Consider the following 24,645-nt stretch of genomic DNA (forward strand, 5'->3'; position numbering starts at 1 on the left):
AATCCCTGATATGTAATAGTTAACAAATTAAGTTAATAATTTACTGAATTAATTAAGTATTTAATGAGTTTCAAAGGGGAGGCAAAGGCCCTGCCTGGAAGCAGGGACTTTTATTAAATAATCTATTCAGTTCCCTTTTAGAACCGTATTTTAAATTCTTGAATCATAGAATTTGGAGCCAAGTGGAAATTCATGGATTATCTCATCAAATTCCCTCATTTCCAGAGGCAGAAAATGTCTCCCAGGAGAGCTGAACGACAGTCCCAGTGAGAAAGCCCTAGTTAGTGGCAGTATTTGCTGGAGCGTCCGGGGCTCGGGGCTCGTTTTCTGTGCCTTCTGTTTAGCTGAGTTTATTATACTCAGTTGACAACTGTGCTTCTCATTTTTAGGGTCCTAAGGGGAAAAAAGGAGCTCCTGGTATTTCTGGGAAACCTGGCATTCCTGTAAGTAAAACAGGCCTTTTTCATCTTTATCGTCTTTCTAGATAGAGTTGGCAACTTCAGCGAGCAAAAAGTTTGGGGCCAATTATGACAAGTGTTGGATAAATCAGATTTGTTTTCAAAACAATGTTTAAACTCATGCTGGAACACAGAGGAGACAAAATATGACCGTCAGCTCAAAACCCAAGCTTGCCGTGGAAACGGAAGTCCGTGCAATTGAAGGCTGCTATTTTCCGGTGTCTGGGGCCCTCTCTGTGGACTCGCGCTACTACTCTCTGAGAGTGAACCTCTAAAACGTAGGGAACTTGGAGTCATGACTAAATGGTGACAAAGGTCAGAGATTTTCAAGCACGATTAAAAAAAACCTGAGCCGGATTTTAATTGAAGAACCCGGCCTCTCATGTTCCTGGCAAATGGAACAGAAAATCTTAGGGGAAAAAGAACTTGTAAATCCTTTCATCACAGAACAAAGATTAATTTTACCTTAGCCATCAGTTTCCTCTCTGGCCAGGCAAACATGTGTTGACTAGCTTATTAGCAAAGACTTCCTGCTCGTCTCCCCTAGCCAAGGGCCTGCTTTGGGTAGCCTGTGTTGGTTCAGAAAAAGTGGAGAAAAATGAGCATAAATTATAAGCACATTCAGAGCAGCAATTCCTACAGGTTAAATCCAGTTGCCCAAGAGTAGAAACAAAATGTTAAGACTTTTACTCAGTCATATAATTATCTAATTCAAAGTGGCAACCAAAAGAGCTGTAATTTGTTTCTGGGGAAAATAATATAACAGGAAGTTTTGGAGATGGTGAATGACAGCCTGTATCCTAACCTGACAGGTGCATATGGCTCATCTTTCCTCCACAGCTGGATGAAGCATGGGCTGGCACAAGGAGAAATACCAGAAAATGACACTAAAGCTGAAAAGGTTACGCAGCAAATTGTTGATTAGCTTGGCATTGTTGCATAGGGAACTTTTAAGGACAGTTACCTGATCTCTTGAATCCAAATAGAAAATTATTAAGGAATCCAAGAAACAGGAAAATTTATCCCGGGACAGGATATTAAAAATGTAATCCCCTTCCCCAATAAGTATAGAGGTATTTGTCATTTAAACTGCTGTACAGCATCTCTCTGTAATCCAAGTAATTTCTAATCACCAAGGGACTTCCAGGCCTACCTGGGCCGAAAGGCACGCAAGGATACCATGGAGCAGAGGGCACTGCAGGAAACCCTGGAAAAGCTGGGCCACCAGGGGAACGAGGACTTCCTGTGAGTAGATTGACTATCTCTTTGCTCTTTATTTCTGATGCATACGTGTCTCCTTGCTAAGACCACTGATACTTTGGCTGACTTTCTTAGCTTTGACGTTGGCTCAGATTAAGCCAATCATTTCTTTAATAGTTAATTTGAAATTGTGTTTATGATTTCCAGGGACTGTCAATGAGTACATTCTGTTGGATGTTTTATATCTAATAACCCATATTATTCAACATTTATATCATTTTTACACATATAAAAGCTTGTAAATAAGAACCATAAAGAGGTAAAATTTTAGGAGCTACACAACCTGTGTTTTGAGTTCATCAAATGTCTTAAGCCACCTTTGGAACATGTAAGGCTTGGTGGTAACTCAAGGTAGGTGCTGCCAAATTCATTTTCCCTTTGCTTTTGCAGACTCACTATTCTGCAAAGACTGAGTGAACACTTTCTCTGTGTGCATCTAGTGGTGATGCAGTGATGTTGATTCTTATTTTATGCAATTTTCCACCTTACTTATTTGATCAGAAATTTAAAATCATATTGTTTTCTTTATTTAGCGATTTCTCCTCTTTCCTCCCCTAAAGTCATCATAATCTAGATTTTTTTTATTATCCCTTGTGTTTCCAGTTGAAATACTAGAATAATTAACTGCATAGTTCAGTAATCCAGTAAACCCAGTAAAATGTATCCTTTCACATTTCCACTATTTGGATATAGTTATCTATTGACCTGTTTTTCTTTTCCTAAATAAATCAATCCTAGTTGTTTACTCACATGTAGCATGGAGTCGCACCTAACCCCAAGCACAAATTAATATTCTTCTTTCACTGTAATGAGTTATCGCATCTGTTTAAAAAAGAAATCTGTTGGATTATGAGCCAGCCAATTTAGTTATTTTAGAAGTAAGTACCTAGCTGGATTTTATCTGGAAGGGTGAATATTTTTAAGGAGTATTAACGTGGTTTCTGTTTGTTTTGGAGGCAATATGTCTGAACATCAGAGCATCAGGTTAAGTCCTAGAAAACTTTTGACGGCCAAGCTGATGTTTTTAATTAAAGTAAATATTTTATAGACTTCTGCCATTAACAACCGTCTGGTTATGAGGACCTCCATTTCATACCTCAGTCTTCAAGGGAGCTCATGCCCTGGCTATGCTGCCTTCTAGGCTCACCATGTAATAGTCTTAAAATGAGGTTGTGGAGTTTTAAAAATACAACAGTAAAACACTTTGAATTGGCCTGAAAGTGTATTTTTGCAGATTGTATTACTGGGAAGTGTTCTAGTGAATCTTACCTTATTGCTTTGAATAAAATTTTTAGAGTTGAAACAAAGAAAACCACATTTCAAAATATGTCATATTTCTTGCTGTGAACACAAGTTTAATCATGGAAGTGGTATGTAGGTGGCTGTGCCCAGTAGTTTAAAGGCTAAAAACTGAATTGTAAATACTAGTAATAGCAAATAGATTTATTTAATTACTAGGAAGAGGAACTCATTTGTTCTCTGGCTAAAATACCATATGTAAATAAAATAATAATCCAGGTACTTATACCAGATAGGAATACTACAAATCAGGGTCCCACATATGTATGTTTACTAAGAATTTCAGACATTCCACATGGAAGATATTCATCAGACATTGGTGACAGGTCACAGCCATCCATTACTTGTCACTTAATAGTTTATGGTGGCAAACAACTTCTTTTTGGTAATGTGTCTGATACCCGAAGGTCTCCCTAGAAAGGATTAAAAATTGAAAAATGGAATGAAAACATGGATTTTGACTACAAAAATATGAACCGTTTCCTCTTGCGTTAGGAAAAACTATGTGGCAAGTGATTGTTATCTGCTGCTAGTTTCTAGACAGAAAATAGACATTTTCTAACAATTCTGCATCCTTCTTCAATAATGAGGACAGTAAGATAATGGCTAAGAGAAAGCCAAAACAGAAAAGAATCCATGCAAATAAGATACTGATTTCATTTTAACTCTACTTGTTTAACGGGTACGGAGCTTCAGTTTGCGAACATGGAGATGGATTATGGTGATGGTTGCACAACAATATAAATGTACTTAATGTCACTGAATTATACATCTAAAAATGGTTAAAATGGTTAATTTATGTTATATATATTTTAACACAGTAAAAAAAAAAAAATTTACAGGCTAGCCAGTAAATGGGTTATAGCAGCATGCCCAAATGTGGTATAGACTGACTCTGAAGTCCAGAGAGGTTCACCACGCATTGTACCCCTTTTATTGTGATGAGCAATGAATGCAAAGTGCAACCACCTGTCTCCGTTTTAGAGGAGATACCCTGATAACACCCCCAGGCCCTCACTGCCAGGAACCTCTTCCACTGAGCAGTCCCGTGGACCTTTTCATCCTGTCCTCTGGCATATCTTTAGGGTGCTTGTTCTTTTCTGCTCTCCAGGTCTGGTTAGCATAATGTCCTCAGTTTAATGGACCTGCATGATATTTTGTGAGATATCAAGACTATAAAGTTATCCCTCTGGTCTGTTTTATGCCAGAGAGGAGAACTGAGCTGACACATCACTGAGATGAGGCACTGAAGGGATGCAGCTCTCTGCTGTGTGTAAGCAAGCAGGTTTCTTCTGATGATCTTTACTGATAGGAATATTGGTAGGAAGTATTTTTACAAGGTCAGTAACTGCTGTTGCTAATGGCAATACTGTTTAGTAAAGACACCATATCAGAAACTGCAGCTGTGGTTGGCATCCACACACAATTAAGTTTGTAAGTTGAAGTCTTGGACATAATTCCAAGACTTATCTGGTGTTTGCAGCAGCCAAATAGGTGAGTAAAATGGGTATGGGGTATGGTAAGATCACTGCTCCTGCATCTTTGAGGTCTTTGTGGCAGCAGTGTATACAATTTTCCACAGGGATGTGGTTTACTATGCAGTTTTCTGCTGGAATGTGGTATTACCTTAGGTTTAGTGTTCCCAGGGAGGGGGCAAGAAGGGACAGCTTTAGGAGCTTCTGTGTGTCTCTTCCCTTCCTACCATAATAGCCTTTTACTTTATGAGTTAGGAATTTTCACTCTTCTGTGATTGGAGAAAGAAATACAGAAACAAAAAACTGGCTTCACAGTCTTGCTGGATCCACTTGGAAAAGAAAGTGGGGCCAAAACTCCATTTATCTCTTGACCTTCATAAACTTTCACTCTGACCAGAGTGCCATGATGATACTTTAGATTTCCAGGGCTTATCATCGGTTCAAGTCCAATATCTGACAGCTCCCAGAAAGGCTGAGAGTTTCTCTTTCCCCATTGTTCAGTCACCTGGTAATGACCTCAAGTCCCTCCGAAGAAGGCTTGAGGCAGGGTCACTGTGTACACCTGTGACCGCGTTGCAGGATTCTTTCTCAAAGAGAACCTGCCTTCCCTTCAGTCAAGGGATTCTGGTCCAGGAACTGACCTGAGTCTGGGAATTGGGTGGGAGGCCATGAATCCCAAGCACAGTGACTTGAATTAGGACTGTGCTCATCCGACCTAGAATTTTTCTACCTACGTATCAATATGTTGATATATGGTATATTTAATTTCTATGGATCTTTGGTCGACTAACCACCACCACAGATCTCTGCAGGTCAAAACACCTGATTCTACTCCATCCCGTGGCTTATTGTGATCATTGTTTCTACCTTTTCTCTGATAGTAAAGCACTATTACCTAGATTCTTCTACTCAGAGGGTCCAGTATTCTTGTTTAAATAAAGGAGCCTTATTCTTATATTTCTTTTTTTTTTCATTTTTCAGTTTTATTAGGTAGAATTGTTACAATTTGACTGCACATATACAATGTATTGCATGTGAACACATATACACAATATACTGCACACATTTTTTAAATTTACATATATATACTTCACGCTGTGCATCTATACTCCTCTTGAGGTCTCTGAATATCTTCACCATCATTACTTTAAACTCTTTCTCAGATAAATTGCCTATCTCCTCATCACTTACTTCTTCTGGGATTTTATCTTGTGCCTTGGCCTGGGAAATATTCCTCTGTTACTTCATATTGTTTATCTTTCTATTTTTATTTTTAGGTAGCTTAGTTACATTCCTCGACCTTGGCGAGGTGGACCTCTGTGGGAGATGTTCTATGAATCCCAGCAGTACACTCCTCTCTTGTCACCCTAGGGCCAGGGTCCAGCCAGTCCTGATGTAGAGTCTGGCCTATGTGTGTGGGCTCCTTCCACAGGCTGTGGGATTGTTGTTTTCTTCCCTCTGGTACCTGCCCCTGGTGGATGAGGCTGGACTGGAGGCTGATGCTGGTTTTCTGGCAGGAGGAGCCGTTATCTGCTGACTGCTGGGTGAAGCTTGGTCCTGGACCTCTGGTGGGTAGGGCTGTGTCTAGAGGCCACTGTGGCTTAGGAAGTCTGCTGATGGGTGGGGCTGTGTTCCTGTGTTCCCACCCGGTATGTTGTTTGGCCTGAGGCTTCCCTACAGGCTGTTGGATGGGGCTAATTATTGGTTCTAATGATCCAATCAAGATGGCAGCCTCCAGGAAAGCTAACGTAGATGAACACTCCCGGAATGCAAGCTTTTAGTCCTACCACTGCCCTCTTGACCAGAAGTATAGTGTTTTAGCCTCATTGACTGTAGGCTACAGTTGAGTCAAGGCTTCAAATTGCCAGTCTATCAGACTGTTAATGGTGCTCCCAGGTGCTTGAGCAGGGGGGCTACCTCGACAAGCAAGGAAAACTAAGAAGGACTGGAGGTTCAGAGTTCTTAGTCTTGGCTGTGTCTGCTCGAATATGCCCATCCCTTGTCTTGGAGTTCCCCTCCTTTTCTTCATGCCCTTGTACATGAGAGATCTGGCTAGTCGAAGGTGTATTCGTATGCAAGTTCTACAGACCTTAAGGTGGATTGGGTCCTCGGCCATGTCTGCCTTGTGACTGCAGGAGGTGAAGGACTCCTTCAAGCTGCCACAGAGATTTTTTAACTGTCCATTGTATTGTTTTGGTTTTTTGGGGGAGGGTTATAAATTAGGTTTATTTATTTATTTATTTTTAATGGAGGTAAGGGGACTGAACCCAGGACCCTGTGTATGCTAAGCATGTACTCTACCTCTGAGCTATGCCCTCCCTCCCCATTGTGTTCTGAGTTGAGCATGCAAGACTTTCAGTTTGTCCCTTTCTCTGTGTATTCTCTCTAGATCATTCCTCTGATCATGCAGTCTTTGTAGTCACCACAGTGAATACATGCCAAGGCCACATACTCTTCTAACACTGTGCTCTCCAGCAGCACTTAAATCTAGTGACTTGACCAGTGCTAATTTGAATAATCATGATGCCACTGCATACCACAGATAACTAGTGTCCCACAACAAGGAATTATCGGAGCTTTCCTTGATTATGAGCAAACCAATCTTAGAATCCCATTTTGGGGGTCAGTTTCCTGGATTCACTCTTACTACTGATTATGTATCAGAATCTACCTAAAAACAAATAGCACACTCAAATGGGGCATTTGAGGAGGGTGTAATAAAGGGACCACTTACAAAGATGCAGGCAGAACTAAGGAAAACCAAAGAGAGATGCTGAAGCACCCAGGGGATGGCAGCAATGGGGAGCCATTACAACACATAGGCCTGAAGGAGGCACAGGGAAGGGAACAGTGAACAAATTATAGACAAAGTGGTTATTTTTATAGGAGGGAGCCATTTAGCAGGAGTTGAGACCTTCAGTAGCAGAATTCTGGCAATCCACTGCAACTCAGCAAAGGGAGACTCAGGGGAACAAATACTTCAGTCTCCTTCTCCTGTCTTCCAATCCCCCAACAGTACATCCCATCAGCCAAACTCAACTCAATGCGTTGTAGTGCCCATTACTAAAAAAGCAGACACTGAAGAATGCCCACATTTTATGAACATGGTTATGAAATTCAAGTGGAGGTGTTAAGTAAGCAATTAGATATTCTGGGCTAGAGCTCAAAGAAGAAGTCAACTATAAATCTGAAAGTATCAACATAAAAAATGTACTATTCTGAGTCCCATTAGGAAGTAGATGGAATACTTAAGTGGAATTTTGAAGAGACTATTTACAGAAATGTAGACAGGATTAAGTCAGCCAATAAATGATGTTGGGAAAACCCAGACACTATCAACAATAGGAAGCAGTTACTTCCCTTAAACCTGAAAGGAAGAAGGACAGAAATGTCAGGTTGAGAGCTTGGGACCTGGAGCTGCTGGAAAAAGAGCATCTTACAGGAGCTATAGGTGAAAGTAATGAAGCCACTGACAGAATGCCAAAGCTGGGAGGAAATAGAAATAAATGTATTACCTCTCTTTCCTCCTACCTTTCAGTATCCTAGTGGTGCATCCCACTGGCTGACTACAACCAGAAGTCAGAGGACAAGAGAACCTAGGTGATGCAGTCCATGAGGGTCAGATTCCTGGGACAAACAGCAACATAGAGAAGGGGGTAGTATATGGATATAGGGAGCAAATGGAGAAAAATAAGCACAAGTATTAGGTAAACAATGGAAAGAAGGTCTAGAACCAAGTGGTGAGGAATTCTGTCATGTAGAAGTCAGGTAAAGGAGGAAGAGGAAACTACAAAGGAGTCTGAGATGGAATGATCATAATAAATAGGAGAAAAACATGTACTGTCATGGAAACCTAAGAATATTTCAAGGAGAAGGTCATCAACTGTATCTAGTAATCCTGAGAGTGTTTGTTGGACATTCTATTTTGTTTATTCTGTTGTGTTGTTTTGTCTTGGGGGGTTTTTTGACTACTTGGTATCTTAACACCATTTTTATGTTTAGAAGTTTTTGTTTCCTCTCTTTTTTGAGTCTTGGTGGGAAGCCACCTTCTACTACAGAAGTCAAAACTTCCAGACTCTTACCTTCCAGTCCCTCCTTGAAACAAGGGTGTAGGCCCATGACCCAGGCCTAGCCAATCACTTCTATTCACCTACACCTTCAGTTGGGGGGTTAGTAATACTCAGCAGCAGGGATAATGGAGGTTCTGTTCTGGTGGCAGTGGCAACAGCATCAGCAGCACTCAGTTCCTGGGAAGACTGCTGTCAACGTCCAGCAGCTGGGGTGGTGCGAGCCACAGTGTCCAAATTCTGGCTGCCTAGCTGTCCTTTAATTCTACCATTTCCCAAACCTGGTTTCCTAGGTTTATCTGTGATTATAAGAACTACTAAATGTCTTTTCAGTAACTTTTTTGCTTAATTGGTTTCTGGTGTCTGCAAATAAGGACCGTAATACAGAAATCTAGTAAGATAAAATTATAACCACTGCATTTTAGTATATGGAAGTCATTGGTAACTTCAGCAAATATCCATTTTACTTGATTAGTAGAGTCAGAAACAGCACTGGAGTGCTTGAGGAGTCAGTGGACAGTGAGGATATCAAGACATTCAGACAATTCAATGGAGAAATTCAGCTCTGAAGAAGGTAGGGCAATAATTAGACAATTAACTGAGATTAAGGTATAAAGTTATTTTTTTTCTAATTTTTAATTTTATTTTATTGAGTTATAATCAGTTTACAATGTTGTGTCATTTCCAGGGTAGAGCACAATTTTTCAGTTATACATGAACATACATACATTCATTGTCACATTCTTTTTCACCGTGAGCTACCACAAGATATTGTATATATTTCCCTGTGCTATACAGTATAAACTTGTTTATCTATTCTATATATACCTGTCAGTATCTACAGATTTCGAACCCCTAGTCAGTCCCTTCCCACAGCACTTCCCCCAGCAACCACAAGTGTGTATTCTATGTCTATGAGTCTGTTTCTGTTTTATATTTAAGTTTATTTGTCATCTTCTTTTTTTAGATTCCACATATGAGTGATCTCATATGGTATTTTTCTTTCTCTTTCTGGCTTACTTCTCTTAGAATGACATTCTCTTGGGACATCCATGTTGCTGCAAATGGCATTATGTTGTCATTTTTTTAATAGCTGAATAGTATTTCATTGTATAAATATACCACAACTTTATCCAGTCACCTGTCAATGGACATTTAGGCTGTTTCCATGTCTTGGCTATTGTAAATAGTGCTGCTATGAACCTTAGGGTGCAGGTGTCATCCTGAAGTAGGGTTCCTTCTGGATATAAGCCCAGGAGTGGGATTCGTGGGTCATACGGTAAGTCTATTCCTAGTCTTTTGAGGAATCTCCATACTGTTTTCCACAATGGCTGCACTAAACTGCATTCCCACCAGCAGTGTAGGAGGGTTCCCTTTTCTCCACAGCATCTCCAGTATTTATCATTTGTGGATAGTATAAAGTTATTTTTAATTGAGAGAACCTTGATCATATTTAAATGCTATAAGGACCTGGTAGAGATGGAGACTGAAGATTTAATCAAGGGAAAGGAGAATCTGAGTATGAATTGGTCAGACAATAAGACATGAATATTTTGGCTCCACTTACTAAGTTATTCTACTTCTAATTGGGAGTCATTAAAAAATAAAAAAAAAAAAACAGATTCTGAGCCACATAGCCCTCTATATATGACTAGTATGAAAAGCTTACTGAATTTTATGGTAAAAAATTGAAATGAATTACAATAATGTTGAATACTGCTACAGTATACCTTCCAGGGCCATGAAGTTGAGTGTCATCTGGTATTTCCATTAGTAAGCAATTAGGTATCAGATCATAACTCATCATCTTCTACTTTTTAACATTTTCAAAGACTGTTAGAAAAATTTACATGCATACTTAGAATATCAGGATGTCATGAGTATTGAAGCATTTTGTAATCATTGAAATAAAAACAAAATAACTTTCCCTTGAGGAATCCCCTTTTAACCCCAAGGTTTACACATGCTCTTGGTATTTATGAATGTGCAGATATTTCCTACAAATGTCTCTGCTCTCTGTAGAATATTTTATATGAAATTAGAATGACAGTGCTTTATAAGGAACTAGTCTGTTCAATGAAATTAGGTTCAGTAGAAAAGTGATTTCTAAGATAATTATTTCTGAAAACTACTATGGTAATAGAAAAACTACTTAAGAGAAAGTAATATAGTTTATAAACGCTAACAAATTCCCTGGAATATTTTCAACAAAGGATAAGGACATCTTTCCACTGGTGGTTTTTTTTTTTTTTAAATCATGGCACCATGGTGTTTCTTGGCTTACTTTTAAAGACTGATGGATTTTTCCACTGAGAAAAATATTTATCCTGGGATTTCTAGCATTATGCAACCGCCTGATTTTCCTAAACAATGTTCTTTCTTTCTTTCTTTCTTTCTTTTTTTTTTTTTTTTTTTTTTTTTGATGTGGCCAAGAAGTTAAAGAATTCCTGGCATATTCACTCTGCAGTTTCAATGTTTTTTCAAGGTCATGTGACTATAACTGAAGGATAGTATTGGGGAGACTCACAGTTGACTCTTTGAATTTCCTTTTGTACAAATGAGTGTTTTGAGACTAGTCAACTTAGCACATCTGTAGTAAATGAGTCTACCATGCTGTTTTCATTGAGTTGGACTTCTGTATAAGCATAGTGCCACAGTCATCTATGACAAAGGAAAACAGTTTTTCCCTGCAAAGCTCATAAATCCATTTGTCATCAAAATGAAGGCTTACCAGTCTTTATTCTTCATTGCTGCAACTAATGAAATTGGTTATTGGAAAAGAGGGAAAGAAACAAAACTAACAACATGACTTAGGACAAATCAAGGCCTTTCAGTCTTGACTTTGCACTTTGTCAGGTGAACACAGGCTTAAGTGTCAACTAAAATGAGATGCTTGTCCTAGAAGAACATTGAAAGTTTTGCTTTTCCACTCGGGGACTGTGTCCAGTAAAAGAAGGAAGAATACACTTCCTCAGCCCACTCATAATCCAAGCATAGATTAGCAGGACCAGCATGGAAGCCTCTGCTAGGAACACCAGCAGCCTTGGCACCCCTTTGGGCTGTGTGTTCTCTAGTCTGTGAGCTGGTCACCCTGTTTCTAAGAAGATGTATTTCTTTTTCTTACAATATTTTGGAGAAAGAAACACACTGGCATTGGCCAAATCTACATTCAGCAAATCCTGTCAACTCTTGATTACTGAGGTTGATAATCCAGTTATGGCTTATCCTGATTGCTACTTTCCCTCTCTTCTCCACCCTGCTGCTTGTTTTGGCCCATTTATTGCTCATTAGGAACTCTTCCAGAGCAGAGAAAACTCAGCCTGTTTGCTTATAAGCAACAAAATGAAAGATTTGCTAAAGGATGTAACTTTACTAGTTGACTCTTCAGTGACTCCAAATCCCATAAAGTTCATACTCTTTGTGAACTGTTGTTCCTTTATGATCTGGCCTCTGTTTACATTTCCAGTCTTACATTCTACCTCTCTCTTCATGTGTGCTGGGCATTTTAGTCCAACAATCACTGAACAATTACTGAATACTTACTACAGGCCAGGCACTATTTCAGGTGCTGAATATAAATGAACTTCTTTAATTCTCACCAAAACCCCATGAAGTAGGTATAGCTGTTACCTTCACTTTATAGAACAGGAAACTAAGACTCAGACTACGTAACGTACCCAAGGTCACACAGGCAACACATAATAGACTCAGAATTCAAAATAAACCATCTAGATTCAGAGCCTATGTTCTTAACCACTATGTTACACTTTTTCAAGTATGTCAAGTAATTTCTTAGACATTGCCCCAAATTCTGTGTATTTCCCTCTGTTTCATGCCTTGTACATGTAATCTGTTCCCTCTGCTTGGGAAACTCTTCCATTTTTCCCTCTAACTTTAGGATGAACAATTTCTTGATCTTTCAGGACTTACTTAACCGTTACTTCCTTCAGGCGCTTTCCTTGGACTCTTCAAAGTTAAGCATGCCTGCTCTGAACTTCTGTACGCTCTGTACCCTGATTCCATCAGAGCATGGATCATATGGGTACTAATTACTGATCTTCATGTCTTTCTCCTCCAAGAGTTTGTAAATTCTCTAGAATTAGGATTATATTTTATTCGTCTTTGTATTCCTTAGCACAGTGTCAGGCTCATCTAGAAGAAGTTCAATAAGTATCTGAGGAGTATATGTCCTTTTCATAATAACTATGACTTTGCAGACCTGAGTTTAAAATTAAGATGTGTTAGCTACTTAACATGTTAAGAATCATCTATAAAGTGAGTACAATAATACCTAGTTCATATGCTTTTTATGAGAATCAAATGAGATATTGTATGTGAAGTGCTTAGGACGCTGTGTGCACTTAGTTACTATCTTTTCATAATAATAAATACTCATGGTTAGGCCAACATTCAGTAAACAAATATTTGTTTAGTGCTTAATATGAGCCAAGAGTTATGGAAGATAGCAGTGAACAAGAAGGGCGAAGTATGTCCTCATGGAACATACAAAGACCAGCAAGAAATTGCTGACATTTGACTATTTTTGACCTTAAAAAAAATCATAATTTAATATGAATCAACCTAAAAATTGGGTAGTAGTCTATAAACAAATCAAGTCATTCTAAATTGTGGTACATTCTATGAAATAAATAAAGCATAAAGGGAAATATATTTAGAGATGGAGCATAATGGGAAATAGATTATAATTGGGGTAGACTACAGAGGCCTCACTGAGAAGGCTTACACTTGAGCTGAGGACGGAAAGTAAGACTGAGCCAACTATTTAAAGAATGAGGGAAGAACTTGCCATGTGAAGGAACCAAAATGAACAAACCTGCAGTCAGAAAAAAGCTTGGCATGTTAATAGTATTATCAGAGGATCAAATAAGATAGTATGGGTATAGATTTGTTATTTTTGAAATAAAGGATGGACATTCATTTCTTTACAGCAGTATGAGCCTAGTCATACTAAGAGTCAAAGTATGGATGAAAAATCCTCCTCCAGTCCCTGTTAGTACACTGATTATGCACTGAGACCTGGGTAAAGAAGATTTCATAGGATACATTAATTTTGTCCAATATTATAGTGGCATTTGAACATTGTTGCCAAAACTTGGACTCCATACCAAATCAAGACTTGAGGACAGTTTTAGATGAAGTAGAAAAGGCAGTTTTTGGTTTTGTTTTTTTTTTTTGCCAGGCAAAGGAGATCACAGTAGACTAATGCCTCCAAGACTGTGATCCTGCTGGGGAGAGAAGGTAGGGGGGTTTATAGTAAAAGTTCAAGAGTTCAAGGAGCATGCTGGTTTTCATAGAGATTGCATACAGGGTAACAAATTGTTCCAAAGTTATTGTTTTTGCAAATGCAAAGCTCCTCTTCCTTCAGCTGGGCATGATGTTTACCTCCAGCTTTGGGAATATCCTAATATTCTTGTGCCTAGAACAAAGGGTGCTTAGTAAAGGGGTCTGTGAAAAAGTGCTCTAGAGAAAAACTTATGCAGTATAAAGTCAGGCTGATATATGCTTCTAGCATTTTAGGCAGGCTGAGGCCTGAGACCTCTTGCTATAGTGTTTGCACAGCCTGGGACCTGTACCTCGAACAGCAGAATACAAAGAAACCACAAGGGACTAAAAAATAACTGCAGACATGTACAGTTGGGGCTAGTTATGAACAACAAGATACAGAAAACAGAATCCCAGCTGCCATTTCTGAGGTTTCAGGGGCAAAGCCAGGGCACTGTACGTGATTCCTGCATGCAGCATCCTGAGGAGGTTTGGCAGGCCACCCAAGCCCACCACCACTCCTCTCCAGCCTAACTCTGGTCAGCAAAGGCACAAGAAAAACTCTTTAAACTATTATACAGTTACCAACACCATTACAAATACCAGATGGTCACTGATGACAATATTTTCCGCACTGTTAATTCATTTCTTCCATTTGGTGGTGGTTTTTAGCATCTGAAAAATGCCTAAGATACAGTTATCTGGATACTTCAGAGAGGAGCCACAGCAGAGGATATGGGGGAGGGGTCTGTCCTGGGAAGGCCCTATAGGGGTCGATTACAACACTGTCCATTTTGCAAGAATGATAAACCACCAATTGTTCTATGAAAATATGTAACAATTTCCGTGAGGCAATACAGTGTCAAAATGCCTGTATGCATTACAGCTGAACAAGAGTGAGTTGTGTATGCTCTTGGGAATGGACCTAAGCCAGACATGTCTTCACTACTTTAAGACTTGCTTCAGTCGCACTCCAAGTTCCATAAGCTTTAATATGTTTAGCAATTCAATGCTAAGGTTACCTCCTCACCTTAGTATACTGCTCATTCATAAATCTTATTTATAACATTTGGCCACATTATTTATGATTGCCCATGCAGGAAAATGTTATGAATGTGATATTATTTATGTATAATGTAGTCTTGCATATAATCACCTAATAATTATTATCCCACAGATTTTTAAACAGCCAGTTCTTTCCTACAAAGGATATATTTAGTAAGCCAAATAAAATGAGAAATTCCTACTTAAACAGAAGTGTTTTTAGTTGCTTGGAGTAAAGGAAGCAAAGGATTATTTTTATAACCCACTGGTTTTCTGGTTTTAAAAATATTGTACTAACGTTGCTTAATAATGCAAAAAAAATTTAGGTCATTGGATTTTTTTTTTTGTACTATAGAAAGTAAATTAGTTTTAGTTACTATCTTATACAATAGGTAGCTATATAAACATATGCTATGAGCACAGAGGAAGGTGCTTGGTAGTGGGGAAAGGAAAGAACTGTTTGCCTAGCAATTTTATTTTAAATAAAAACATCAATTAATTTGAAGTTCAGTGTTGTTTTCAATTTGTCAGTCTGGGAGGGTGTCCTTAGCATGTACGAGGTCCTGGGTTCAATCCCCAGTACCTCCATTAAAATAAATAAATAAATAAACTACCCACCCCCAAAGAAAATAAAATAAATAAATAAATTTTAAAATTTATTATTCTACTATTGAGAAATCAGTGAAATTAACATAAAAAATTTATGATTTTCTTCAGCATAATTTTCTAAAGATAGTATTCCTTTGCTAATCCTCTTTAAAATGTGGATTTCTATCATTGCCTTTAATTTAACATATTCTATTTCTTTCTTATTTCTTACTATATTTATTTCGATTCTAATGAGAACAAGACAGCTAAACCAAAGAGCCTGGGGAATACAAACAGATGACATTCTCTTTTGTGTGTTTCACTATTAAATGCAAACCAGTCATCACTGTTGCAAAATTGTTTCAATGTCTGCCCTCCAGTGTGTGCAGATAACTCCAGTTTTCTTACCAGTTTCCACTTAGTTCCAGGATAAAGGCAGATGTATACCTGAACTAATCCTTCCTTTCCCCACAGGAAAGTCAAAGCAAAAAGCAACTTCCTTTTCTTTCCTTAACTGACGTTAGTTTGAATAAAATGGTACAGCCACATTGCTGTTACAGTTTCTGATACAAAGAAGACACTCAGTAAAAAGTAACTCTTGTAGTTGTGGTTGATGTTACTGTCATTTCTGATCCAAGTATTTATTCCCCTAGAATCCAAAGGCTTAAGCAGCCATAAGGTTCAGTCCCATCAAAACTGACACTTTCCTGCAGAGTGAAAACCAGTTTCAGCAGGGAGACTGTCTCCTATCTGAGCATAATAGAAGTTTCTGGCCATGAGACATCATGTACTCTTATCATTTTTATTAACTTTTTAAAGACTCAGGTAAACTTTTTGACTGGTTTCAGCATCTCTGAACAAACTAATAATTCTGATTTATTTACTTTTTAAAATTTGCTCAGAATGACTTACCCTTTGTGATTGGTTTTAAACAAATCATTTAGAAGACACTGGAAAGAATTCCTAAGGATTAGCATCTGTTTCTCTTGAAAGCAGAATTACTCATCCATCTGTGTATTCATAATAAGAAATGTTTGTTCTCTGCTTGTATGAAGCGTTATTTGGAACTCTGTACAGAACACTCTGCTACTTTCCTCAGATTTCTCTCTAAGAAACCAGCGTGAACAGTAAATGATTTAGAACATATTTATTGTGTTCTGTTAAATGTCTGATAGCACTGCAAATAAAATGAAGTTTCTAGTGTAGTGTTAACCCTAAGGACTATGATCATATGGTCTTTATTATTCTCAACCAAAAATACTTACTGACTTCAGGAGTGTTTAGCAGTCTCTGAATGTCCATTGTCTATGTATCAACCAAAAGATACATTTTTTTTGAGAGTAAAGATCTTAAAAAATACCTAAAATTACAAGTAAAGTGAGGTAAAGTGGTACTATTTTAAAACTGTGGAACGTTGAGGTCATCTCAGGCAATCTGTCACGTGGTACGTGACCTCTCCGTGTGACATCCACTAGCTCTCTAATACATCCGGAGATAGGATATGCTCGGCCTTGAAAGACAATCCACTATTTTTTTTTTGAAAAATTCTTACATTGATCCCTATTTTACAGCTTTTCCCCTAGTTTAATTATGGAGCTACTTTTCGTTTTTTTTTTTTTTTCCTTGCTTATGTGTCCTTTCTTCTTTTATTTATGTTCTTTTAGAATCCAGGTCATTGGTATCTTCATGTCTTTTAAACTCTTTTTGTTTTTATTGGGAAAGACACTGTTCATAAGAATTTTGTTTTTAAAACTTGCTTTTACTGTAGTCACATTCCTGTTAGAATCCTGGCCGTTGGTATAACACTTATGTCTTCCCTGAACATTTTTGAAATTCTCTATCCCAAAGTCTCAGGTGACTGTGGATTTGCTTTCCTTTGTGCCTCCATAAAGGAAAATGGCACCATCTCATGTCTCCAGATTCTCATCATTCATTTGGAAAGTACACGACCAGGTAATCTATCTCAGAGCTATGGAACCAAAAGGTTGACAGACCATATTAAATCAAATCAAAGTAAAACACATAGCAAGAAGCAAGGGGAAAGAACTAACGTAGGTCAATACACTTAGGATAAGGTGCAAGCAACATGGATGAACCATGCCACCTGGATCCTAAGTCCACAATGTGGATCTCTCTCTCTCTCCCTCCCTCCTTCTCTCTGTCTTTGCCTCCTCTGTTCCTCCCTCCCTCTATAAAGATTTTGTCCTCCTAATGGTTCCTTACCTGTATTGAGAGCCCTAATGTAGAGAAATGATGAAAGAGAAAATGGTTGATGTTGATTAGGACAAAAAGAAATTTAAAGGTCAAGCTAAAGAATGTGATCCTACATCCTGTGGGTATCTCCCTGTAAGCACAAGCATAGTACATGGCGCCTTGTGATATCAGAGTTTTATTCATTATTTTAATGAGTTTTGTGATCATGAAAATCTACTTAGAAAAGGTAATTTTTATATATGTATATTTTTTACCATCATTAAGAGTATGAAACAATATGTGGTAATTTAGAGGAAATATTTTTAAAAAGAGAAAAAAAGCTTTAGCATTAAATTCAAAATTTACTGTTTAAATCCCATTCTCCCAAGCAAGCCTTTCACAGAAGTAACTGTAGCCTATCTTGAGCCAATCATCTCTCCTACCACATTTAAAACTTTAAGGGAAATACCTTTACCTTATGATCAGTTAACCTAACCTTCTCAGTAATTCCTTTTCTGATTAGCACCAAAGGTAACTTCCACTCTTTAGAACCTCTCTAGTATTTACTTTAAATCTCCCTTCTCATCTGGTCCTTTTTATTTTTTTACATTTCTGTCTTAATTATAACTATTTATATATTAGTCTTTTTCACTTAACTTTAAGCTTCTTAAAAATCAAAACCACATCTTATTTATATTTGTATTCCCCACAGGGCTTCCCATGGTAACTTCCTTTACACATAGATGATATTCAACAAGTATTGTTAAATGCTTGGAAGAACTGTTGTACAACTCAATTTAGTATCCCAGGAATCAACTCAGAGAGTAGCAATTATCCCCTAGAACAAGGGGTAGCAACATCTTTCTGCAAATATTAGTAACTCTTCTAGAGTTTGCAAGGTAAAAGGCAAAATCAAGGCTATTACTTAAGAACTTACATAACAAGAAAGAAATTGTCACAAAATGTTTATTTATAAAAGTTAAAATATATTAATTTATTAAAAATGTTTGTGATGTAAGTCTACTAATGAAGTGGAATTTTTTTTGCAAAGGGGATAACATTTAGCTTATTACAGTTTCCCATCAAAATTTCATTTGTTAATGCTGACTTATAATGAAATTCTGCATATTTTACATATTTCATCTTTGAAAATTCTTTCACACAGATGTGTACTGCCAAATACTGCAATGCATGAGCATATGATTTTAATTGAGTCTATTCATTGCTTGGAAGGATTTTATAAAACTCTGTTAGAGTCTTCTCTCGGTATTTGCCTTTTAGCATGTCATTACATGGTAGGTTAGTCATTTTAATTGAAGTTTAAGTAGAAAATTCTCAACTAAACAGTTAAACGGATTTTTAAATGTAGAAATTTCTTGCATCTAGGTCTGAAAAATGTTGCTGAAACTGTTTGAGCTCAGAAAATCCACCCACTGCAAATTTGTGTCAAAATGAAGATCTCACTTCTTGTTTTAATTTTTGACAGCAAGGGAAGTGTAGAAAGCTACTTGACATTGCTTGTGATTCAAACATTAGTTTTCATCGAAATGACTTTATCATAGTCTATGTTTCACATGTGAGCACTATTTTGGCTTGCAAGTTTTGGATGAACTCATAAATAAACATTAAATAAGCCTGCAGCAAAATCTAATTTCAAAAGTCACGTATCATTCAGTAAGAGAGTTGAGGGCAGCTCTCACTCGAGAAAACTTCAGTCTTAGTCTCAAAAATCTCAGTAAAGCTTTATCCCTGCTAAGCCATCAAACTGCTGCATGATAGTCAGGATATTCAGTTTTTATTTTGATGAAAAAATTCACAGAACCAATGAAGGTTAAACTTACGAGTCAATGGAGTTCACTCCTGACACTACTGGCTCCATAACATATGCTGGATTCAAGTGCTTTTCTCAGAGTACCTGATAGTGAATAATGTAGTGAACATTCATAGCTCTGAATACCTTAACATTTTCACTAGTTTTGTTAGTTTGTCTAGTAAGTCTTTTCCCAATCCACTGCTGTTAGTTTTGTCACATTGTAGCAGATTCCAATCAGGTTGTACTGATTTAATATTTTAACTTACTTGAAAATATTCTCCCCTACAGCCACTCCAAAACTATTCATACAGATTAATTCTTCAGGCACTTCAAACCCAGCATTAACTGCTCAAATAAATGACTGAATAGTATTACTAACACTTACTGACTCATCAAGAGGCAAGGGAAACCACCTGAAAGCATTTGCCTCGGTTTGGATTTTTGCTTCTAACAGAGGCACTGGGGATTGAACTCAGCACCTCGTGCATGCTAAGCACACACTGAACTGCTGAGCTATACCCTCCCCACCCACCTCACTTTTAATTGACTGTTGATTCTGCTCCCATGTCCCCAACATTTCAAGCAACTATTCTTGCCAAAAGACTAACAAACAAGTTTATTTTTGTTGCACAATTTAATTAAATCTATTAGTAAGTGACTTTCCTTGTTGGACTAACAAATGAACCACTCAGAAGCATAACTTTAGTTGCAATTTCATCTTCATATTTTTTGAAGAATTTTTGTTGTGATAAAATACTCCATTTTAAATTTCCTAATTTTTCTAACTATTATACTTCTGGGAGGTAAGACTATTGTGTCAGGTGCTTGGTCTGATTATGTTGCTGTATATTGTATATTTTCTAGCACTAACTACAGTGTCATTGCATAATGAACATAAAGTTTTGACATCTGATTTGATCACAAAATAATTCACATTCTGCTGTGCCTTAATTCAAAGCCACTTTTTTCTTTTTGTCTTGATACAACCGATATGCACTGATAATAAATAAAATCTCACAGTAAGTCAATATATGTTCAACACTGTCAAGTTATAATTGCATCATGGAAATTTGCAGTGCAACAAGCAGCAGTGGGAAGCAATGAGTGCTTTACACAGTTCCTGCCACTAATGGACTCTGCCATTATAGCACAGAACAGCCACAGACAGTGTATAAATGAATGAGCATGGCTGTGTGCCAATAAACCTTTATTTATAGATACGGAATTCTAATTTCGTATAATTTCCACACCTTGAAATATTATTCTTCTTTTGATTTTTTTCAACATATGAAAATAATATAATGTAAACTATTCTTAGCTCATGATCTCTACATAAACGGGATGGACTGGATTCGGCTTGCAAACCATAGTTTAGCAACCTTGTTTTAGGATTTGGCTTTGAGGAAATACTGTTTGCTTGCTTAACTTTTTTCCCAATCAAACTATTTGTAGTAAACTGTCTGGAATCATGTGTGATTGAAAAGTAGAATATTATTTTTTAATATGATAATTGACATACTAGTTTCAAGTGTATAATATAGTGATGTAATATTTGTATGTATTGAGAAGTAATGACCACAATAAGTCTAGTTGACATCGAGCAGAATATTCTTCTTAAGGGTACATTAATCAGGTATTAGAGTCGCCATGCTCACTAGAGTATAACATAAAAAGTTAGGATACATAAACGTACTTCATCTCTAGGCTACTTAAGTCAGAAAATACTGGTGGACTTTGTACGGCTTCTATATTTTTATTTAAAAAACCAAGACCATTACATTAACTATAATTAGAAATTTTAGGTGAGCCAAAACATCATTTAACATTTCGCTCATTTGGGAAAGAAGCCCAGGGTAAGTCTGAAACCTGGGCAGTGTGTCAGCAGCAGCCTTTCTAAACACCAACCCTTCCATCATTTATTGAGCCTCTGGATAGATTTCCTAGGAACTGCCCCAGTCTTCATTTCTTATCTGTGTTATTTAGGGCATCAGAGGCAGCCCAGGAAGAGCAGGACTGGCTGGGTCTCCAGGTCCTCGAGGAGCAAAGGGCTCATCAGGCCTGCCAGGAAGCCCAGGAGTTCTAGGCCTGAAGGTAAGTTCATGTTGGTTCTGATGGGTGAGCAGTATTGACCATCCTTTCTGGATCTGAGTTTATTGGCTAGGTCATAGTATGGTAAGATTAATAGCTTTTAATAAAATTTGGTTAATAATAAAACCACATTAGGAAGAAAGGAAAGTATGAGACCTTGACATAGCCATCTCCCGCGACAGCCGCAGGGCATGTAATTTGCCAAAACAATTCATTAACCCGGGACTGGTGATGCTTTAAAAAATGCATTTTGACTCATTTTGGTTCTTATTCCCTCTCTGTCATCCACCTTATCCTCTAAAACAGAGAAGTCTTATTTACTTCGGTTTACATACTCTCCCAGATAACACTGCCTGTTCCTCGAAGTCTGAACCTAACCAACCAATTAAAAAATGTGACAGGAGTACAGACTATTTCTTAAAGTCAAAATGATGGTGATTAAGTCTTGCCTTAACATTCACTGCATGGAGTACTGACACATGTCAGCAGGCTTTCCATACAAAAGCTCTCTTAGAAATATCTCAATGCAAATTTGACCCAGATAACTAAGAGATTAGTCCAATAATACTATTTCATAAAAGACTAGGATTAAGACACTGGCACCTTCATCATTATTACCTCTTAATTTGGCTTTCAGAGTTCCACTTCTACAGAATTTTGATGTATTCTGATCCATATGGGTAAAATGAAAATGAATTTGAGCCTTTCTGTGGATGTTTATACCATGAATCTCCCTTTTCACTAAAATGCAAGATAACTGAGCAGATGCTAAAATCAGGAAAAGAAATAAGAAATATCCCCACTTTCCAAAGCTGTATCTTTATCTCAAAACAGTGAAGGATAGTTTGCGAATCTTAGAGCTCTTTGGTCAAAGTCTACCAAGCATCGTTTTTCATTAATCTGTCTATAAACTCCACCTGCTTCCTAAGTTTATTTTTAGAAATGGTAAAAGCTATTGCAAGTCTCATTTCAAAAAACAAAATAAAATAAATTTTAAAAAGACTTGACTTTTGAAAATAAAATAATGATAATTAACTGTATCTTTAAAGTGAACTTTTAGGGGGTAAAGAGGGTTCATAATCAAAGGAATCTTGGGAAACAGACAATGGGAAATTTCTTAATGATGTAATTGAAAAGATAATCATGGCAAAAACCATGGTTCACACTTCAGAAGATCCCCTGCTCTGTTTCTGGTATCAGATGGCTGAATCATCTCTGTATGGTAAGGAGAACACAGCAAAATAATTTCAATTGAAATAAAATACCAGTTCCATCTCTTGCAAACACCCCCACACATACCTCACCCTCACCACTCTCTCTGTAGCCCCACTCTCTTCCTCCTACTTGAGCAGGCCTCCTTCCCTCCTCTTTCCACAGTCATGACCACAATCTCTGGAATTCTCTTTCCCTACTGCCACTCTTCTTGTTTATTGTAATCAAATATTATGTATGTGGAAAATATTGGTGGGGAGAATGACTGTGCAGATTTTGACTTCCCCAGTGCCTTGTACTATGTCTAAAGATGGGCCAGTATTTGGATTTCATTTAAAAGCCAATATGTTTATAGGTTCTAAAGTCAAGATCACTTTTTTTGTGTGTGTGTGCACAGGGTGAACAAGGGCTACCTGGTCAACCTGGAATTCAAGGTAAAAGAGGTCACCGAGGAGCACAAGGTGATCAAGGACCATGTGGAGAGCCTGGCATGAAAGGGCAGCCAGTATGTGCCAACTCAGAAATTCATTAAGCACTTATTCTACAGACCAGGTCACCATCGTACGATAATGATTATCGTATCTATTCACATTGCAGGGAGAACATGGTGTTCAAGGATTGACAGGTTTTCAGGGATTCCCAGGCCCCAAAGTATGTGTACATATTTTCTGCTGGTCTTCTAACTATCTAGAAAAAAAAGATACTGAAATAAATTTTGTCTTTGACTTGAGCTTTTTTTTAATCTGCAAAATTTCAGTTGGTACAGTAAAATATTTGAGTTTTGAGTACGTTAATTTTACAACTTATGGAGCTATATATTTTCCTAGCAGTTTTATTGAATAATTTGCTTTCGTCTCCTCTTACTCTGTTTTCCCATTTTATTATGAACAATTTCAAACCATCAGTAAAGCTGAGAGGAGTAAACACTCATGCCACCTAGATTCTACCGTAACACTTTAATCTACTTGCTTCATTATGTACCTGTCCATCTATCTATCCCTCTCTCAACCCATTTTTGGTGTTTTTCGAAGTAAATCAGACCTCAGTACAAATCCCTCCAAAATATTTTAGCCTGTACATCATTAACTATCACATTCCATTTTTTAAGAACCAATTCTTGATAGGTTGGTACAAGATTATCTCATTTGTAAAATGTTCGTATTTTTGACTTTTGGGGTTTTTTTATTGTATTTCTAGGGTCCTGAGGGAGATGCTGGCATTGCCGGAATATCAGGTCCTAAAGGTCCTACTGGACGGAGGGTAAGTATAAAGTCATTCTGCCTGCCCAGAAATTATGGTTCTTTGCTGATTGTAGGAACTGGGGTTACAAACTCTAAAATTAACTTACTCCAAATTAATAAAATGGCTTTTAAGATAGAAACTCATTAGAACACGTGCAGAGATTCTCAGCCTTTTTCAGTTCGTTATTTTGAGCAAAAGCCCCCAGAGTCCACCCATACTTCCCAGTTCTTACTTAGTAAAAGGTAAGAATGAATATGACTACTGGTTAATGTATTTATTAACTCATACCAGAAGCAAAAACAAAGGAGTTTCTTGTTATAAGCAATAATATAACCAGAGACTAGACACCACCGCCATGCACCACCTGGAGGAGGCTTGCCTATGACCAGAGCTCCTCAGACCATACTTTGAAAAATGTTTCCTAGAAGCTGTGTTTCCTCTGCTCAGGGGTAGGTGTCCCCAGAGAGTGATGAGACACTACTTAGAGTTGGAAAGATCAGGGCTCTGAAGAACTCCCATTAGCTGTTTAGTGCCTGGAACTGCAAACTGTAGAGAACATAAATAGGATAGGTAAGTCACCAGTTGGTCCTGGTTATTGTTTTTGCTTGTTTGCTTGCTTTTTT

The 24,645-nt window shown here is 37.7% G+C and overlaps 1 protein-coding gene across 4 annotated transcripts in view; it reads left to right on the forward strand.

Moving 5' to 3' along the window:
* Nucleotides 1-24,645, forward strand: part of COL24A1 (collagen type XXIV alpha 1 chain) — a 313,443-nt gene that overhangs the window by 248,996 nt on the left and 39,802 nt on the right. For all 4 annotated transcript variants that reach the window (XM_031465514.2, XM_064493377.1, XM_064493376.1 and 1 more), the window contains 6 exons: nucleotides 390-443; nucleotides 1,596-1,703; nucleotides 21,464-21,571; nucleotides 23,178-23,285; nucleotides 23,378-23,431; nucleotides 23,978-24,040. In XM_031465514.2, coding sequence (XP_031321374.2) covers nucleotides 390-443; nucleotides 1,596-1,703; nucleotides 21,464-21,571; nucleotides 23,178-23,285; nucleotides 23,378-23,431; nucleotides 23,978-24,040 — 495 coding nt within the window. The remainder of the gene's footprint in view (nucleotides 1-389; nucleotides 444-1,595; nucleotides 1,704-21,463; nucleotides 21,572-23,177; nucleotides 23,286-23,377; nucleotides 23,432-23,977; nucleotides 24,041-24,645) is intronic.

Source organism: Camelus dromedarius, chromosome 14, assembly GCF_036321535.1.
Source record: "Camelus dromedarius isolate mCamDro1 chromosome 14, mCamDro1.pat, whole genome shotgun sequence".
Lineage (NCBI taxonomy): Eukaryota > Metazoa > Chordata > Mammalia > Artiodactyla > Camelidae > Camelus > Camelus dromedarius.